Raw genomic sequence first — 18,315 nt, 5'->3', positions numbered from 1 at the left:
CACACAGAGTGACCTTGCTTGTTCTTAAAGTGCAATGGACAGGATCAAAGAGGCCTCTCTCCAGGAAGCGCCAAGGGACCCTTCAGGAGGTTCAGTGCGGCAACTTTGCAGTCTGTGTATCTGCAGTGAAAGCAACATGCCACCTGCTACTCCGATTTCACTTAAACACAAGTTTGGCTTGATCCAGAGATTTAAAAAGCAGAGGCGGAAGCAGCCCAGATATGCAAACGCAGCTTTGGCATAACCTGCCCTGCCCCGGCTGGACACAAATGGGAATGACTCATGAGACTGGGAGGACAAGCACAAGAGAACAGCTTCCCGCCTCCTTAGCTTGGCAACAAAGAGCAAACAAGAGCTTCAAGGCTGGAAGCCCCGAGAGGAGGGCCACAGGCAAAGATGAAGGCCAGCTTTTAGGGCCGAGCCCTTGTTCTGGGGGGCCGGGCAGGGACCCGGGGAAGCAGCAATTCTGAAGATGCTGTTTGTGTGCAAGCAGCCCTTTCTGTTCCAGGGCAGTCGCCACCAGCGCCTCCCTTTCAGATATGCAGCAATGAACATAATGTGCCTTGGCATAAAAGAGCCAACGGCTTCCCGTGTGGGTCAAAGACGGGGCAGCCTGCAACAAGGGGAAGAACAAAGCTGCCTTTCGCCTTTCGGGAGGGGCTCTCTTGGCTGCAGACCACAGAGGCAGCAGTGCAGGGAGGGAATGGGTTGCAGGAGGCAATTGGTAATGCTGTGGTTCCCGAACCCACCGGAGCTTCACTCCTCAGAGACTCGTGGCTGCTTGTCTTGCACGCTCTGCTGAATCATTACAAAAAGGCACCAAAGAAACCCTCACCCAGTAGAGTCTGATGTGTCTTTGTATTTTTTTAAAAAAAAAATCATTAAAAATATACATTTTATAAAAAAATCAAATAAATCTGGTGTTAACAACATGTACCCCCCTCTTTTTTTTTTTTTTTTTTACAAAGCTGCAGAACAGCATCCCAGCAACTGAGGGAAGGGTCGGTTGGTTTCCTTTATATGGAAAGACGCTTTTTAAAGAAATGACAGAAGTGTTGTCCAACTAGCGCATTCTCCCCACCGGTCCACAAATGCTGCATTCATTTCACAGACCCTCTTCTTCTTGCTGGCAGTTTTTCCTTTTCTTTCAGATTTACAAAGGACATTGGCACATGCAATCAACAAAGGAGGACCCAGACCCACAATAAGCGCAAAACGGACACCTCGCCAGGCCTTTCCCCCCAGCTGTTTCACCTAACGCAGCCCAGATGTTGTTGGACCACAACTCCCGTCTGCCCCAGGCAGAAGAGGGGTGGAAACTGTAGTTCAAAACATCTGGATGGCACCAAGATTGGGGGGGAGGCTGACCTGACACTTTTTTGGTGCTTGTCAGCTGACATGTCTGACAGAAACCCTGGAGAGGGGAATATCTTTAGGAGCACAACAAGCTCAACTGGAACAGAATAGAAACGAAGGCGAGAGAGAAGGCTGATCACAAAACCACCAGGAGTGAACCTTGCAGGCATACAGGAAAGACATGACATTGAGACTAAGTGATTTGGCTGGTGCTTCTAAGGCAGAAGCAGCAAAGAGTGTCTGTGTGTGTGAGAGAGAAACCATTCTTAAAAGTCCCCCCAACCTCCTAATTCACCCAGATAACAGGAGAAGGGAAGAGTGTCCGGAAGGCAGGATGGATTCAGCTTCAAATTACATCACGATGGGGCCACCAAGTTTCCACAAGAACAGAATTCATCTCCTTGGCTTGAGAAAGGAAAGTGGGGGAAAGAGAGGAACACATCGCAAGCTGCTTCCAAAAGCAGCGTTACAAAAGCATTTTTGTTTATTATCAATTAAAAAATCCCCTTAAATCATATTCCAAAGTGGTTAAAATTGCCATCATTTGTGTGTGATGGGGTTTCTTTAAGAAGGAGGAGGAGGGGAAAAGAAAAATCAAAGCAAGTTCATCTAGGTCAGCTCCATGTCTTAAAGAGTTGATTGTCTTGGGAGGGGAAAAATAGAAGAAGACATTCACATGTACATCCATTCTACCCTGATAAGAGAATTTTGTTTTTTTACCCACAGTTCACTGCACCTGCCACGCATACAGTCATCCGGTTGGGTTGGCGGTTGCCCCGAACTCAGCTGGTGGCTGAGTTGGCGTGGCTGATTTCCCCTCCTTTCCTTCTCCCCCCCCCCCAAGTGTCAGACGAAGGAGGAGAAGCCGGTCACTGGAGTCCGTGAGCCTGGCGCAGGCTGTCCCGTCGGGGTGTACACCCCTCCTGAGCTCTGTGTCGTGATGACAGTCTGGAAGTAAGGCTCAGCCTCGCTCGCCACACACTCCTCATACCGGTATGGCGCCGGGTGCTTTGTGGTTTTTGGCTGGCGCTTCCACGAGTTGTAGTACGTGGGGTCACTCATGTAGTGGTTGACAAAGGAGTGCTTGGGCAACTCGTCCTCGTAGTCCGAGTCCGTCGCCTGCAGGTTTCAAGAGAGAAAAGGTCTGTTAGTGTCAGAGACCAGACTGAGGATTACAGCTCCAAAGAGGAATGGTGGGAAGAAGAAGAAGAGTTTGGATTTGATATCCCACTTTATCACTACCCTAAGAAGTTTCAAAGCGGCTAACAATCTCCTTTTCCCTTCCTCCGCCACTCTGTGAGGTGAGTAAGGCTGAGAGACTTCAGAGAAGTGTGACTGGCCCAAGGTCACCCAGCAGCAGCATGTGGAGGAGCGGGGAAGCAAACCCGGTTCACCAGATTATGAGTCCACCACTCTCAACCACTACACCACACTAGAACCTCTGCCTCTTCCTGCTCCTGACCAGGATCCTGAGGCTGCCTAGGAATAGTGGAGAAGTATAGATTTAGAGATTTGGTTTGCAGAGGGGCATAGTTCGGAAAACAACAGCTGGGCAGAGCCGAGTGGAGAACAGCTAGAAGAAGCAGAACAGGAAGAGAGAGAGAGAGAGAGAGAGAGAGAGAGAGAGAGAGAGAGAGATAATGGACTCCCCTTTGCTTGACAGTGTCCAGCCTCTCTCTCCAAAGGCAAGGACAGCTGATAAGGTTGCTACGCAGAAGGCTCAGTGGTTGCGAGATCAGGTTGCAAGAAGGGGGACATGACGAAGATAACTTGGGGAGGGGGAGTACGAGTGAAGTACCTTTATTCAAAGAATGGCTGTGTTGTTTTTTTGCTTTAACATTCTTAAACTGGTAAGGGACTCTAATTGCTTTGTTCTGCTGATGCACAGCCAAAGGGTGGGGGGGGGGGAGGAAGCTGTTTCTCCGAAGCCTGACAGTTAGTGACGGATGCTATTTTCACCCACTGGTCCATTGAGCAATATATTTCTGTATATGGTGGGAATACACACTTGTGCAATTATTTTGGAAAACGGTCTTGTTACGGGACGGGCAATGCAACCTCATCCGAAGCTGGCTATAGTCGATCTGATTATAGGTGACCCTAAGAGATTATTTCTCTTCAACATTTTGCTTCCATGCCCTTCCAATTTGCTTGCCTGGCCCAGATTTATTATATCATGCCCCATGCAATGACTGCTGGCCCCTTTCCTTTATTGGATAAAATCCATCTGCTTCCTTGTTGTTGCTGATGTAGAACATTTTCCCCGTGCACAGGTTTTTTTTTTGTTTTTTTTACTTGAGTACAACAAAATTTAAATAAAAATATACTATGCCATACTTTCAAATAAACGAAAAGCCTCCCCTCCATACCAACTCAATCAGGGTTTAGCTTGTCTTGTGCAGAGGATTTTGGCCTGTGGCTTAGATCTGCTGGCTGCCCACCCTACCCAATTAACAGCCCCCAAACCCACGGGGAGGAGGGAGGTACCTCAACCATCTTCAATTTATGGCAAGGCCAGTTCTGACCCTGGCTCAGGGCGATTGCTATTTATCTGTCGGGAGAAATTCAAAGGTCCAAGGATTTCATTTATTATCTTTAAATGCAACATTCTGTATTTTAGCTGTTTCTTAAAATGCATTTGAGAACCCTAAACCTTGCAGGATACAGTTTGAAATGCATAAAATCAATTCACACTTTGCAGCTGCCCGTATAATGAGAAATTCCATGTCCTGTTTTTCAGCAGTGGATTTAGGTAAGAAGCTGCATGCTATCCATGTGAATTTATTTTGGGGGGGGGGATGAGACACGGGGGGTGGGGGTGGGATTGAATGGAACGAGGTAGGTGTAGTGGTTCTGGGGGTTGCTCGTGCGTAAGACGGTGCAAACACCTGGCTGGATTGCCTGAGTGAACCTTTTCTGTCCGGACAGCCACTCACCCGTGGCTGTCTCAATCGCTGGCAGAATCCGTCAGTGGGCATTTCTTAAACTTCTTCCAGCAAAGAAGCTCTTTGACGCCTAGTCTCCTCCTACTCTCTCTGCGCGGAAGCCTTTTGCACAGGGAGGGTGTGGGCAAAGGAGGACCCCTACTCTCCCCGCTGGTCCCCGGCAAGGAGTCATGGGACCGCCTCGCCGCTTCCCCCACCTGCCCCCCTTCTCCACTGGTGCTACGCTGATTCTCTTCCCCAGAAGATGGGCTGCCTCTCCCAATCCCGGGACGCTCTCTGGAATCCCTCTGGATCTTGCTCTCTCCCTCTGGCACTGATGGCAGTTCCCTGACAGTAGGGGAAATCCAGAATGGGCAGAGAGCAGGTATGCAAACTGCACATTAGGAAAGGCACGCTGGCTAATTAGGAAAGGTAATGAAGAAAAGTATTTGACCATCCAAAATACGAAGTCCATTGAAAAAAGCTCCACAATATTTTACATGTGTTAACACAAAATGATGGTAATGATAACAATAATCAGCATAGTCAAGAGATTATGAATCTAGTACCTATTTGAACATAAGCCTTAATCGTGGAACTGGTCAAAAATACGAGGCAGGTGCTATTTGCCAAAATGACATTGTGGGTGCAAAATGGGGATTTTGCTTAACAGTGATTCCAATGAACATGCTAGCAAATTGCAAGGACAGTCAGTCATATGCACCAGATGGAGACCATTGTCATTTTTCGAGGTGCCTTAACTTGTGGGGGCTTCCCATCTTGAGGATTTACAAATAACTTCAGAAATGAAGGATGTTGACATAAGTGAGCAGTTGTGGCCTTTGAATTGTCCCACGACATGGGGAATGCGTTCTCAAATTCCCTCTTGAAATCAGCCTTTAAGATTCTGGACTCTCCAAAATTAAAAACCACTAGAAGAGGGAGATGGTCTTAAACGCCACCTTATGTTGTCAAGGACAGACTAATGCTCCTAAGGTGAAGATCACACCTAAAAAGCTACCATCATTAACCCTTTGCTTTTTCTCCTCTTTAGACAGGCTCTCCTCTCTCTACCCTGTTGACCTTCTGATATATGAAGACAACGACTCCGTGGGAACACACATCCTCCCCCAATGTGTCAAAAAGACCTCAGGAAAAGCATCACATCCTGCTATGCCCATCAGAAATAACCTTCCATTATTAGGAAGCATATAAATAAGGAGAATTATTTATGGATGTTATTTATATATTGCCCAACAACCAGGGCCTCTGGGAGGCTTACAAGGTAATAAGGAATCCAGCCAAGCAGAAACAAAATGAAATGAGAGGGGCCAATTTCCTTCTCCCCTTCTCCCATCTTTACATAATGTTGCATGCCACCTCCATCTCTGAGTGATATTGTTTTACCAGGGTTTGGCTTCCTTGGCATGAAGGACAACAGAGACTGTGGTGTCTTTGTGATATACGGTTTATTTACACATATCTACAACCTGAGCTTAATACGGACGGGCTCACAGCATTAACACCCCAAGAGGGATAACACCCCCAGCTACAGCCTTGGATTTCACCAGAACTCAAGCATGGCTCTGTCTCCCAGCTGCCCCGCCTGCTTCCAGCTCACACGCCCTGGACTCTGGCTTTTGTCTTTTTAACTAACAGACAGTTGAAGGAGAGGGCCCATCCATTTGTCCTCTGGCACAGAGCCACTCCCTTTGTTACCTTGATGACCCAGACTTAAGGAGACCATTACCAAGAAACTTGTCTGGCCATTCTAGCAATTGAATCCCTCTTGGATTCAAGAATTGAAGGGGACTCATGCCTTCAGCCTACTCCCACCTCCCAAACTCACAGGAATAGGAAGCTGCCTTAGACCGAGTCAGACCTTGGTCCATCTAGTTCAGTATTGTTTACACTGACTGGCAGCAGCTCTCCAGGAGTCTCTCCCCTGCTACCTGGAGATGCTGAGGACCTTTTGCTTACGAGGCAGAGCCTGTACAGCTGAGCTGCGATATGGTGTCTGCACATCCTCCTTTCAAAATGCACACTGGGTGCTTTAGAGAAAGGCAACATAAAATGCATAAAATGGACACAAGCAAGCAAGCAAGCAAGCAAGCAAGCAAGCAAGCAGATAGATAGATAGGCAGACCTCTCTGGACTGGGCATGGCAGAAGACCAGCTGAGTGACCTGTCCACCTGCAGACACTGTGGGAAGCGACCCCTTGGTCACAGCCACCTCTGTGATCCCAGGCATGTTGGGAATGTAAATGTAAATCAATCGTCTTCTAAAACACGGAGGAAGGCAGAGCGAGGAAGGTGGCGGCCAGGTCTGTGGAGGTGGCTGGTTATGGGCAGCAGGAGACAATGGGGCGATCCAAAAGGGCTGATGCGTCTCCAGCCTTCCCTGGTGTGTCTGAATGTTTTAAATGCAGCCGCAGCTAACAATTGCCCAGCGCGCCATCTGGAACTCGGTGGGTTCTGGGAAAAGCAATCCTGGTGCTCTTAACTCAGGGGGACTCTTGAAGTCTGTTCCTCCCCCCCCCCATTATTACACAAATTGCTCCTCCAGCAGGATTATGCTTTAGAGTGGACATATTATTTTTAATGATTCAAAACTATTGACAAAATGGAAATGCTGCAGGGCCGCCGTCTCCTCGGCTGCGCGGCAGGCAGGCCACTCCTCTGCCGCATCTGCAGGCCGGTTGCCCAGGCAACGGCAACGGCCTTGAATCTGAATGGGTGCACCGCTAGATTAGAAATTGACAAGCAAAGGTGTGCGGATGCCTGGGAAGCAACAAAACAGAGAAAATGCCTGACAATTTAAAGTATTTTTTTATTGGCGAGATGAAAGAAACAAACGCTATTAGGGGGACAAATTAGGGACTAGCCGGCTAGTTTAGTCTAAGGCCGGCATTACATGGAATTTAAAAACAGTTGTGGCTGTCAAATTTCTTTTGAAAATGGCTGGAGAAAAGGAATTGTGTGCATTTATTTATAGCTGGCGGCGGAGGGAACAGCCCCGTATATCCATGAGCTTTCAAAAGACTGCGGTGGAAATACGCCCAACACTGTCGGGGGTCTCAAGGAGGGTGGGAATGGGCTGCCAAGTCCTAAGTGGGCCCTGTCTTTGTCCGCCTCCCTGTTCTGACTGGCTTGCTCTGCATCCTCTCTCTTCCGGTAAGAACAAATTCTCTGCTAGTTAGTCACAGAAGAAGAAAGGGTCTCGTGGCTCCTGGAAACCTGTATGAGTCTTAAAGGGGCCCACGAGCCAACTGCCTGTGTGTCTGCTTTGGGGGACAGAGTGGTCATGCTGTGGGCAGAAGGTCCCAGGCTTGTAGAACCATACACCTGTAGAGGACCCCAAGGGTCATCTAGTTCAACCCCCTGAAATTCAGGAATCACAGCTAAAGCACTCCTGACAGATGACTACCCAACCTCTGCTTTAAAACATCCAGCAAAGGAGAGTCGATCATCTTCTGAGATTGTCCATTCCAATGTCAAATGGGAGCTCTCCCTAATGTTTGGTTGGGATTCCTTTCCTTGCAATTTTAATCCATTGGTTCGGCTCCTACAGAAAACAAGCTTGCTCCGTCTTCCAAGTGATGGAGGTGGCCAGGGCTGGATTTAGGTTTGATGAGGCCCTAAGCCCCTGAAGGTAATGGTGCCCTTTCAATGTCCAGCTGTCCTTTGTCAACAACAAATTGTTGCTGTTTTTCTTGTTGAATATATGCTATATGGTAATTTATGGACCTAATAGGTATCTCAAGCCATTTGCACATAACAAAATAAGCATTTTATCAAAGTAATTGTTGAATTGAAATACCGTTAAGCAGAAGTATATTCAAAGTGAAATTTTTTTGGGGGGGCCTCCAAGAGAGCAGGGACCTAAACTATAGCTTGTTTAGCTTATACATAAATCCGGCACTGGAAGTGGCTATTCTATCACCTTTCAGTCTTATCCAGGCTAAGCAGACCCAACTCCCTCCCAGACCCTTGATCATCGGCAAACCTTCCAGCTTGTCAATATCCTTCTTAAATTGTGGCACCCAGAACTGGACACAATACTCCAGGTGCGTCTTGACCAAGGCAGAAGGGAGCGGTACTACTGGTTCTCTTGATCTGGACACTAGACGTCTGCTGAATCTCTGGCACCTGCAGGTCGGGATGGGAAAGGGACTCCTGCCTCGAACCCTGGAGAGCAGCTGTCAGTCAGTGTGAACAGCAGTGAGCAAGATGGACCAATGATCTGACTCACTATAAGGCAGCTTCGTGCGTTCCTATTTGGGCAAGCGCTCTCTCTCACTCTCTCTCTCTCTCTTGTCTCTCTCTCTCTCTCTCGTCTCTCAGCTTTTTGCTCTGTATGGCTTTTCTAGCAGTGTGGAGGAAAAAAAACATTATTTATGCAAGTGACTTGACCTCATTAAAAGCCTTTATTTATGTTGGAGGGAGTCCAAAACTTTCAGCTTAACAGCCATGCTGCTTAAATAGGGTCACAGGAGGTCAGTGTGGGTTCAGGGCACAACTATGTGTTTGCTTCAGCAAATATATGTTTTCGATCCCATGGCTGAGGAAGGCATGGGGTGGGGTTGTAGGGAGAAGAGGCAGGCGAGGGGGTGCTGGCGCTTCCTCACTTCTGCCAGTTCTCTTGTGAAATGCAACCCTCGGTGTCCCCCTCCCACCCCATCGGGTGTTCTCTGGTCTCCATGCCTGGCTAAATGGGGAATGGGTTAAGGGGGAGGGGGCTTCTGTAGAGGAGAATTGGGCAAGGCGTTAAACTGCCTTGGCTTGCCAGGTCTCTCTTGCAAATGCTCCACCCCTCAAGTGCAGGTCTGTTTTGGAATGTGTTCACCTGCTCTCGAATAAACAGGATTTTGAAAGATGTCACTCCCAATTTCAATGGGGGTGTCTTTGCTGCACCCCAGCTCCCCTGTGAAAGAGGACACAGGTGGTATTGCCCGTGGCAGGAGTTGGGGGGTGTTCACGTGGCTATTGCAGCCTGTTAGGTTTGAGAGGGTAAAGGCTATATTAGGCTGCTCCTCCCCCAACTTTCCACTGTAGTGCCCTCCTTTCCTAAGCAAGATGGACTTTTGCTAGCTCCCTGTATTTGGGGGGTTGGACAGGAATTTTGGGGGGAGCCATTGATTGGCCTTTGGACTCTGCCTATTGATAGGGCTGGCCCTTCTGCAGACCCAAGCAAGCAGTGTTGGGGGAAAGCGTGTATGTATCTAAGGCCTGCCCTACTGCCATAATCCAGCCCCTGCCCTCCACCCACACCTGCCCTCCAAGCACATGAGCGGCTCATACTGTGGATTTGAGCACTGGAGTGTTTCACTTCAGTGGCCAGTGATAGATCCAGGGCTCAAATCTACAGCATGAGCCGCTCGTGTGCTTCGGAGCCAGGCTGCAGCAACCACAGCATCAGTCACAGGGACGTGTGTGAAAGCAGGTTGCCTCTCCATCACGAGCACAGCTGCAACATCTTAAAGCCTGGGGATGAAGATTTAACGGGAAAATGTATCGAGATGATTTTGGCCTTGGCTGTCTCGGCATTTGATGGCATCCTGTACACAGGAAGTTTTATCAAAGGGAAACGGCCCTTTGACAAGCTTAAATAGGCTCAGCTGCGCACGGAAGAGCATCTGGCCAAGTCCTCCTAAGAAATGAGGTGCTTCGTCCCCTACATCCTGCACAACATCTTTCCCCCGTGAAGACGGAGTGGTTGAAATCCTTGGGTAAGCAAAAGCTCATCTCCTCGGAAGCCTTAGAATATCAAAAGCTGAAGGAAAACAACAGCCACCACCCTAAAATGGCACCAGGAAAGATAATAGAATGAGATAAAATTGATGCACCACACACACACACACACACACACACACACACACACAAATATGGCTAAAGCCATTTTTCCACGATGATCAAAAGAGCCTGTCACCTCTGAGCGTGTCCATTAGTATTTTCTCCAAGTGCACACTGCTGGAAACAAGCAGGCATCAAAGGGCCAGTGGAGACTGATTGGATATCAAAGCTCTGGAGGAAAATGGGGGCCTCATTTCGCCTGCCACAAAAGCTGGCCTGTGCCTCAGCTGCGAGGCTCTGCTAGGAAGCCCTGGGCTCCGTATGCTTGACATCAAGGGCAAGGAAAGAGCGTAACGAGAGGATGGATAGACTCCGGCGACCTCTGCGCCCGCCGCGCCGGCATGCAGGAGTTGCCTCGGGCAGGAGATGGTCATTATGCACTATCAGGAGCCGGCACATGGAACTCCTGACATGAATAACAAAAAGCGGCATGGCGACATTCATATTTATGCCCAGCATGCTCCGCTAATGGCAGGTTTAATTCCAGGTTGTCAAAGGGAGAGGAGCAGAGCCACTGGGAGTATAATCTCAAGATAATGTATGTACATCGCCAGTAACGGCTGGAGATGGGACAACGAGGGATGCTGCCTACCTGGCAGGCTGGTCAGAAGGCAACGCAAAGCAGCCAGTGGTCGCCAGAGGCAATTAAGGAGAAGAGGAAGGCAGACAACCAACAGAGAAGGAAGGCGGACTGTCATCTGCCTCCCTGCTCCGTTGCCTGAGCTGGGTTCTTCTCGGATTCTTCTTGATAAAAGGGCAAGCTAGTCCTCTTTCAGGGCCCACTGCTTTCTCTTACTGATTAGACCAGCTAGATTTTGGTCAGGATTTCAGCAGAGGAACATCGGAAGCTACCTGATTCTGAATCAGGCCACAGGTCCATCTTGCTCTGTATTGCTGACACTGACTGACAGCAGTGACTTTCTAGGGTCCCCCCCCCACTTGGAGATTTTGGGGATTGGGACCTTCTACATGTAAGGCAGATCTCTGCCACTGAGCTACAGCTTGTCCACATAGGAGGGGTGAAGTTTACAACTGAGTTCACAACCGACCCTTCCAAACACCACTTCTAAAATTCACCTGCTATCTTCGGCCTGGCCTTCTGTCACTGCTGATAAGCAAAGAACAGAATTGTATGATTTGGAAGGGATCCCGAGGGTCATCTAGTCCAACCTCCTGCAACACAGGGATCTTTCACCCAATGAAAAGACAAATAATGGGTAGACAAAGACCGCACTGCATTTCGAACCCAGTACCATTTGGATAAAAGCCACTAGAGGTGGCAAAACCCTGGGATGAGTTTGACAGCTTTTTCCTAAGTGCCGTTTCACAAGTATTTTCTCTCTTTCGTTTCTTCTGAGCCAATCGCGCCGTAGATTAGGCATGGACAGATGTTGATAAACATCTGGGAGGCTTGAAAGAGAGCTGGGAGTGGGCTCTCAAGATATAAATGTTAAGAAAAGGGCTTCTGGTAATTCCTCAAGGTTTCCACAGCATCTTCCCAAAATGCCCCTGCATTCTGTTCTGCCACTTTTGAAACCAAATTGTAGGGAGAATTTGATGGAGGACATGTCTGGACACCCACCCCACCCCACATTTCAGCTTCTCAAGGACTTCTGCTTTGAAACCAGGCCCCCATGGGTCACCTGAGTTGAAGAGAGTCAAGGTTTGCAGCCCCTCCCTCTGCCTCCAACCAGTCACGGAGGAAGGGGCTTCGGTACCCGGGGTGGCGGGGGCATGGCACGTTGCACGTGTGAGCGTTGTCCCAATGGGGAGGCTCCCGCCCACGGCAATGCCACCCCCCCCCCAGGCTGGCACCTGGGGTGACCCCGCCCCCTGCTCCCTTCCTCCGCCACTGCCTCCAACCTCCTTGGATGGCATCAGACTCCAGCAGCGCTACAAGCCTTTTCGCATCCTCAGGACAGAGGCTACTTATCTTGGATCTGTGGACATGTGGTGCTTGGGAAACAGTCAGTCATTTCCTTTGTCAAGTTGTCTCAGCCCCGTGCAAGGCCTTCTTAACATACGAGCCTCGTACTTTAAGGAAAGTTAATTATTTCTGCACGTCTCCGAGCCCGGCTACTTGTTACATTTGCCATGCAGACGGTAGCCTGGCTCGGCCTGTTCAGAATACTGAGAGATCCCAGGAGGCAAAGCAGGGCTGGCCATGCTCGCCGGTGGCGGGAATCTTCCCTCTTCCCATCTTAACTGCTTGGGCACATTAGCAGAGTGAAGGGGGAGAGCTGGAGCTCTCAAGCCTGGGGTTTTTAGTGCAGAGAAAAGGTGAAAAAGAAGGGCCAGGACAAATGCATATAACATCGCGCTTGGTGTGGCTGAAGGGCCCAGGGAGAGGTTTTCCTCCCTCTCTCATAATGATAGAACTCCAACAAAGATGAATGTTGGCAGAATACCGTGCCCAGTTCTGGTCGCCTTATAAGGGATGTTGTAGAGTTAGGAAAGGACAAGCCAAATACTTGAGGGGGTGGAGAGGCACCCCAAGAGGAAAGGTTGCAGCATTTGGGACTTTTTAGTTTAGAGAAGAGGCGAGTAAGTGGAGACGTGATAGATGCCGATGAAATGATTCAGGAAAGATCAAAGAAAGCCCTTCTTCATGGAGAACTCCCTCCCACTGGAGGCTGGCATAGCCACCAACTTGGATGGCTTTAAAATAGGGTTAGATAAATTTATGGAGGCAGGGGTGCCAACTTGAATAAAATATTTTTTTGGGGAAGAGATAAGCCCCCTTCCTATAATTGATCACATAACACGGTGCACGCACACCCTTTGAATGGCAATGGCCATTAAACTTGGGGGGGGTTTTCCAGCCCCCTCAAATATTTTATTGGGGGGGGGGCCTAGGACCCCTCGGCCCCTAGGAGTTGGCTCCTATGCAACAGTGTGATTCAGCAGCAAAAAAAGCTAATGCTATTCTAGGCTGCATCAACAAAAGTATAGTGTTCCAATCAAGGGAAGTCATAGTTTCACTCTGTTCTGCCTTGGTGAGACCACACCTGGTGTCCAGTTCCGGGTGTCCAGTTCTGGTGTCCACACCACACCTGGTGTCCAGTTCTGGGCACCACAATTTAAGAAAGATATTGACAAGCTGGATGGTGTGCAGAGGAGGGCAGCCAAGATGATCAAGGGTCTGGAAACCAAGCCTGATGAGGAAATGGTTGAGGGAATTGGGCATGTTTAGCCTGGAAAAGAGGAGGTCGAGAGGAGATATGAGAGCCATCTTCAAATATCTAAAGGGCTGCCAAATGGAAGATGGAGCAAGCTTGTTTGTTCCTGCTCCGGAAGAAAGACCCAAACCAATGAATTAAGTTACAGGAAAGGAGATTCTGAGTAAACATGAGGAATAACTTTCTGACTTTTGCTCTGTTTTTATATTTTGCTGGAAGCGGCCCAGAGTGGCTGTGGCAACCCAGCCAGATGGGTGGGGTATAAGTAAGTAAGTGAGTAAGTAAATAATAATAATAATTCTGATGTTAAGAGCTGTTTGACAGTGGAACATACTCCCCCAGGAGGCAGTGGACTCTCCTTGACTGGAAGTTCATAACAGAGGTTAGATGGCCATCTGTCAGCAGTGCTTTAGCTGAGATTCCTGCATTGCAGGGGGTTGGACTGGCTAACCCAATTCTACAGTTTTATGATTCTATGAACTTGCCTGCCAACCCTCAACCACAGGGCAACAAACTCACCTCTGATTCTGAAGCATCCAGGGGTTTCTCACTGAGGGCGACACTTTCCGTCAGCACCGCTCCATTGTACTTGTTACAGATGTCCTCGTCGGAATAGTGGAGTCCGCCAGGGCTTGGACGAGGAGGAGATCTGGATGCAGCAAAAGGGGATAAAAGTTATGGGCTGTCACAGCTATCAGGCAGAACGCATGTACTCTAATCTTTTTTTAAAAAAATAAATATGTGTGCATAGCTGAAACTTGAGGGCATTTTGTGCAGCTCATTTAAAAAACAAACAAGCAAAGTATTTTGTGAATTTCAAATACAAACCTAAAAAGTAACAACCAGTTATGTGGGGAGAAACTGGAAAAAATGTATTGAAAAAGTATTCAAGGACACAGGTAAAGGAGGCAAGTCAACAGAAGCACATGTGTATTATTGCTTCTTACCCTGTAACCAGGGCTGGATTTAGCTGTGATGAGGCCCTAAGCTACTGAAGGTAATGGGGCCCTTTATATGTCCAGCTGTCCTTTGTCAACAACAAATTGTAGCTGGTTTTTGTGTTGAATATATGCTATTTGGTAATTTATGGACCTAATAGGTCCATGCCATGCACAACACAAAACACTGTTGTTGTATGTAGGTTTTATTTTATTTGTTTTTTTATCTTATATTTTAGAAATGTACATCCAGGCTTTTTTACGTTATTTTTTTTTGGGGGGGGGCCCAAGAGAGTGGGGCCCTAAGCTATAGCTTGTTTAGCTTATACATAAATCCGGCACTGCCTTTAACACATGCGTGTTATATAACCAAAGTTTTCAAGTGCTGCTGCATGACCATATCGCAAATTTGGAAGAACGGTGATCCATGTCCTTCTATGCAATTATCAGGGTGGTAGACCGGCTGGATTAATTCAGCCACAGACTCACAGAGCGGACAGAGGGACTTTGATGCTTATGACAGCTCAGCCTACATGATGTGGGTTGTCATGCTGTCTTCCTTCCTTCAGGCTTAGCATGGCCCAATCCTTAATAAGGGGCACTGGCACATCAACAGTCATTTGGCTGCTCCAAGGACCCAGAATCAAGGTTGCACCCAACACGGTGGAGCAGAAACTGGCCTATCTGGGCTGAGGGGGGAGGATGTGTGTCTGTGCGAAGAAAACCATTTTGGATGTGGCTTTGGGGTTGCTTTAGGATTTCGTTTCGGACCAGCACAGTCTGGACTGGCTTCTGCACATGTGTAATACTTGCTCAGCCTAAAACACTGGTAAATAATAGATTGCCCCGAAGACACCATTGATCTCTCGGGTGCTCTTTCATCTTAAGGAAAACTTGCTTCCCAAAGATGGTGCTGAGCTTCTCATTGCCGAGGGGGAAACTTAGTTTTGCACTAGCTCCCCCCACCCCAATCCATGCTCAAGCAAAAGGGCTGCCTGCACCACAGCTGTTGGATTTACTGTGCCCAGGGAGCATCTTTCAGAAGCGTTATGTCTATTTTGGCTGATTTTTTCTTTTCTTTTTGCAGGGGCGGGGCTAAGCTGGGTAAAGTGTGTAGACAGGGATGAAAGATTTGGCAGGTGTAAGTTTATACTGCCCAACATTTCTTCGATGAAAATAGGAACGTCCTAAATAATAATAATAATAATAATAATAATAATACCCCATTCACCTGATTGGGTTGCCCCAGCCATGCTGGGCTACTTCCAGCATATAAAAAATAATAATAAAACACTAAAAAAAAACCATCCCTATTTAGGACTGCCTTCAGATGTCTTCTAAAGTTTGTATAGTGACTTATCTCCTTGGCTCGGGGGTTGCATAACTCCATACCCTCCAACATTTCTCCGATGAAAATAGGGACGTCCTAAGGAAAAGAGGGACATTCCAGGATCAAATCAGAAACCGGGATGGCTTCTGTAAATCTGGAACTGTCCCTGGAAAATAGGGACACTTGGAGGGTTTGTAAGTTTTTACCTATTCATGTTTGTTTCAAGGGGATATTTTATGTGTACGTTTTTAAATATGCAGTGATGTGCCCCTAGCCCTGAGTCTGGAGTGGGTTCCAAACAGGAATAAATAAGCATATAAAACACACTCCTTGATGGCAAGGGTCTCATCCTGCCTGCAGCCCTTCTCCAGAGCGCCTGTGCTTGGCCGGATGCTGAGAGCCATGGGTCCAGGCCGCGTGGGGCTCAGAGCTGCCTTACCTCGTCCCATTCTTCTTGGAGAAAGTGTTTTTGACGTTGAGGTGCCGGCTGTTGAGCTCAAGGGCTGTAAACCCCCCATTATCCAGAGTGACAGATTCTTCCACATTGGAAATACTTTTTCCTGGGGACAAACGGCGACAGAATGAGCGCAGGCAAAGTTCCTGCCCTGGCTCTGCATGAAGACAGAGAGAGAACCGGCATTTTCAGACAATCATACTTCCTTTTAACAAAGTCTTTGCTATGAAGACAAGACAGTTTGTCACAGGAATTTGCTATGCCTCCCTGATTTTTGGAGTACTACCAATGAGGCAATTTTTCATCCATGTTTTCACAAAGAATTTCTACAAAAGGGGTCACCAACCTGGTGCCCACGGGAACAATGCTGCCTGTTAAAGTTTCCAGCGGGCTCCCCAGGAAAGTGCCCCAGACTTCTGCGCTTTTTTTACTTTTAAAAAAGCAGATCTCTAGCCCTTCTGGAAAGAAAGTCCCAGAGCAAAATGTGCAGGTACCTTTTCTTATTATGATTAATTATTAAATGTCAATACCGCCCTTCATCCAAGGATCACAGGGTGGTTTCAATATAAAAACACAAAAATACATAACATACTAACATAGTTTAAAGCCCATAGATTGTTTAACAGCCAAAGTCCTAGGTGAAGAGTAACACTTTTGCTTGGTGCCTAAAGATATGAAGGCACCAGGCGAGCTTCCCTGGGGAAAGCATTCCACAAATGGGGGCCACCACAGAAAAGGCCTGTTCTCATGTTGATGCTCTCCAGACCTCTTGTAGAGGAGGCACACTAAGAAGAGCCTCAGATGATGATCACAGGGTCTGGGCTGATTTATATGAGGAGAGGCGGTTCTTGGTGTATTGCGGTCCTGAGCTGTTTACAGCTTTATAGGTCAAAACCAATGCTTTGAATTGGGCCCGAAAAGTGATAGGCAGTCAGTGCGGTTGGGCAATTTCTGTGAAATCTGGGAGGTGGGGCTACATTTTCCCCAGTACTGAGGATTGCTCCCTGTTGTTATTACACAGCAACATCTGTGCATGATATTTCCGTAACCAGGGCTAGCAGGACATCGCTGACATCTCACAGCAAGCATAAGGTTGTCTTTCTAATTTTGCATTATTATTTTCTAATTTAGGCATTTTGTGACTGGGACTCCCAGAATGCTCCCAAAATTCACTAGTCCAAAAAGGTTGGCGACTCCTGACCTACAATGTCGCATTTCATTAGGACAATGCCAGTAATTTGCAATTTCTTCTTTTGTAAGGGTTTTTTTTCCCCCTGAAGGGGGTTCTGGGGGTCTGACAGTAAGCAAGGTTTGTAATCACATACAGGTTTCGCCATCAGGCATAGATGCCTGGAGCAAAATTTAAAGCAAACAGCCAGATTAAGTGCTCTCAGGCTTAAACAGCTCATCTCACCTGTGTACCCTGAGAACACAAGAGAGGCTTTCAAGTTACACAGCCCCCGAATCTCATTCAAGTTATCTTGAAAGTAAAGCTCCATTGATTTCAGTGGGATTTATTCCTGAGGAAGTATGTTTAGGATTACAGCTCTGCAGCCTGCTCCAGCCAATGTTTACTGAGAAACACCTTTGACTCAGCTCAGTGGCACCAAGGTCTGGCCTGCATGCACCAGAATGAGAAGACTTAATAGCACCCTGAGGTGGCAGAAGGGATCAACTAATGCAGGGTTACATTCCTGAGTATTCCTTTGCATAAACTCACTGTAAGTACAGAACTAGCACAGGAGGGAGTGGGCTGTAACTTTTCTCCCTTGTGTGCTCATGTTTTGCTTATTTGCAGGGAGCATTTTTAAAGGTATTCACCATCTTCGGTCTGAAGCGCTACTGTCTATAGTACCACCTAGTTTGATGCTGCATCTCATTCTGTCTCTTTTCCTGGTTAAGGGCTCATCCACACCCACATTTCTAAGCAAAGGTCCTGGCTTTCCAGGTCTGTGCCCAAGTGTTTTTGTTTAGTTTTATTTGTCCTGGCACTTTCCCCAGGAAAGCCTATGTTTAACTGCTGAATTGGAACAAGTGGCAATGGAATTTTCCGCGATTGCTCTTTGCTCCAAATCAGCAGAAAGTGTGGGCTTGCCCAGGACAACAGCACAGTTCTATGCCTGTTTGCTCGAAGAAATTTACTTGCACACAAGGAAGGCTGTATTGGTTTGCAGTTGCATCCCTGCGAGTTGTGAGCTAGACATATTCCAGTTTCTAGTGCTGCGCAGAGCGCTCACTGAGAACAGAATTGTTGCTCCACTATCTTCATAGAAAAGGCCAC

General features: G+C 47.7%; 1 protein-coding gene and 1 long non-coding RNA gene across 8 annotated transcripts in view; one reads left to right on the top strand and one right to left on the bottom strand.

The window, feature by feature from the left end:
• Positions 1 to 1,817: 1,817 nt before the first annotated feature.
• Positions 1,818 to 18,315, bottom strand: part of SDK1 (sidekick cell adhesion molecule 1) — a 586,517-nt gene continuing 570,019 nt past the window's right edge. For 5 of the 7 annotated variants that reach the window (XM_083413291.1, XM_083413296.1, XM_083413293.1 and 2 more), the window contains 3 exons: positions 16,020 to 16,191; positions 13,832 to 13,961; positions 1,818 to 2,475 (listed from right to left, as the gene is read on the bottom strand). In XM_083413291.1, the coding sequence (XP_083269417.1) occupies positions 2,203 to 2,475; positions 13,832 to 13,961; positions 16,020 to 16,191 (575 nt within the window). In that variant the 3' untranslated portion in view covers positions 1,818 to 2,202. The remainder of the gene's footprint in view (positions 2,476 to 13,831; positions 13,962 to 16,019; positions 16,192 to 18,315) is intronic. The other 2 variants (XM_083413295.1, XM_083413297.1) reach the window with 1 other exon arrangement.
• LOC310664582 lies at positions 2,950 to 5,508 on the top strand. Its single transcript, XR_014504973.1, has 2 exons — positions 2,950 to 4,108; positions 5,335 to 5,508. It is a non-coding gene; the product is annotated as an uncharacterized lncRNA (long non-coding RNA).

The sequence above is a fragment of the Podarcis tiliguerta genome (assembly GCF_965153285.1).
Source record: "Podarcis tiliguerta genome assembly, chromosome: 14".
Classification (NCBI taxonomy): Eukaryota; Metazoa; Chordata; class Lepidosauria; order Squamata; family Lacertidae; genus Podarcis; species Podarcis tiliguerta.
This window is presented reverse-complemented; position numbering and strand designations above follow the sequence as displayed.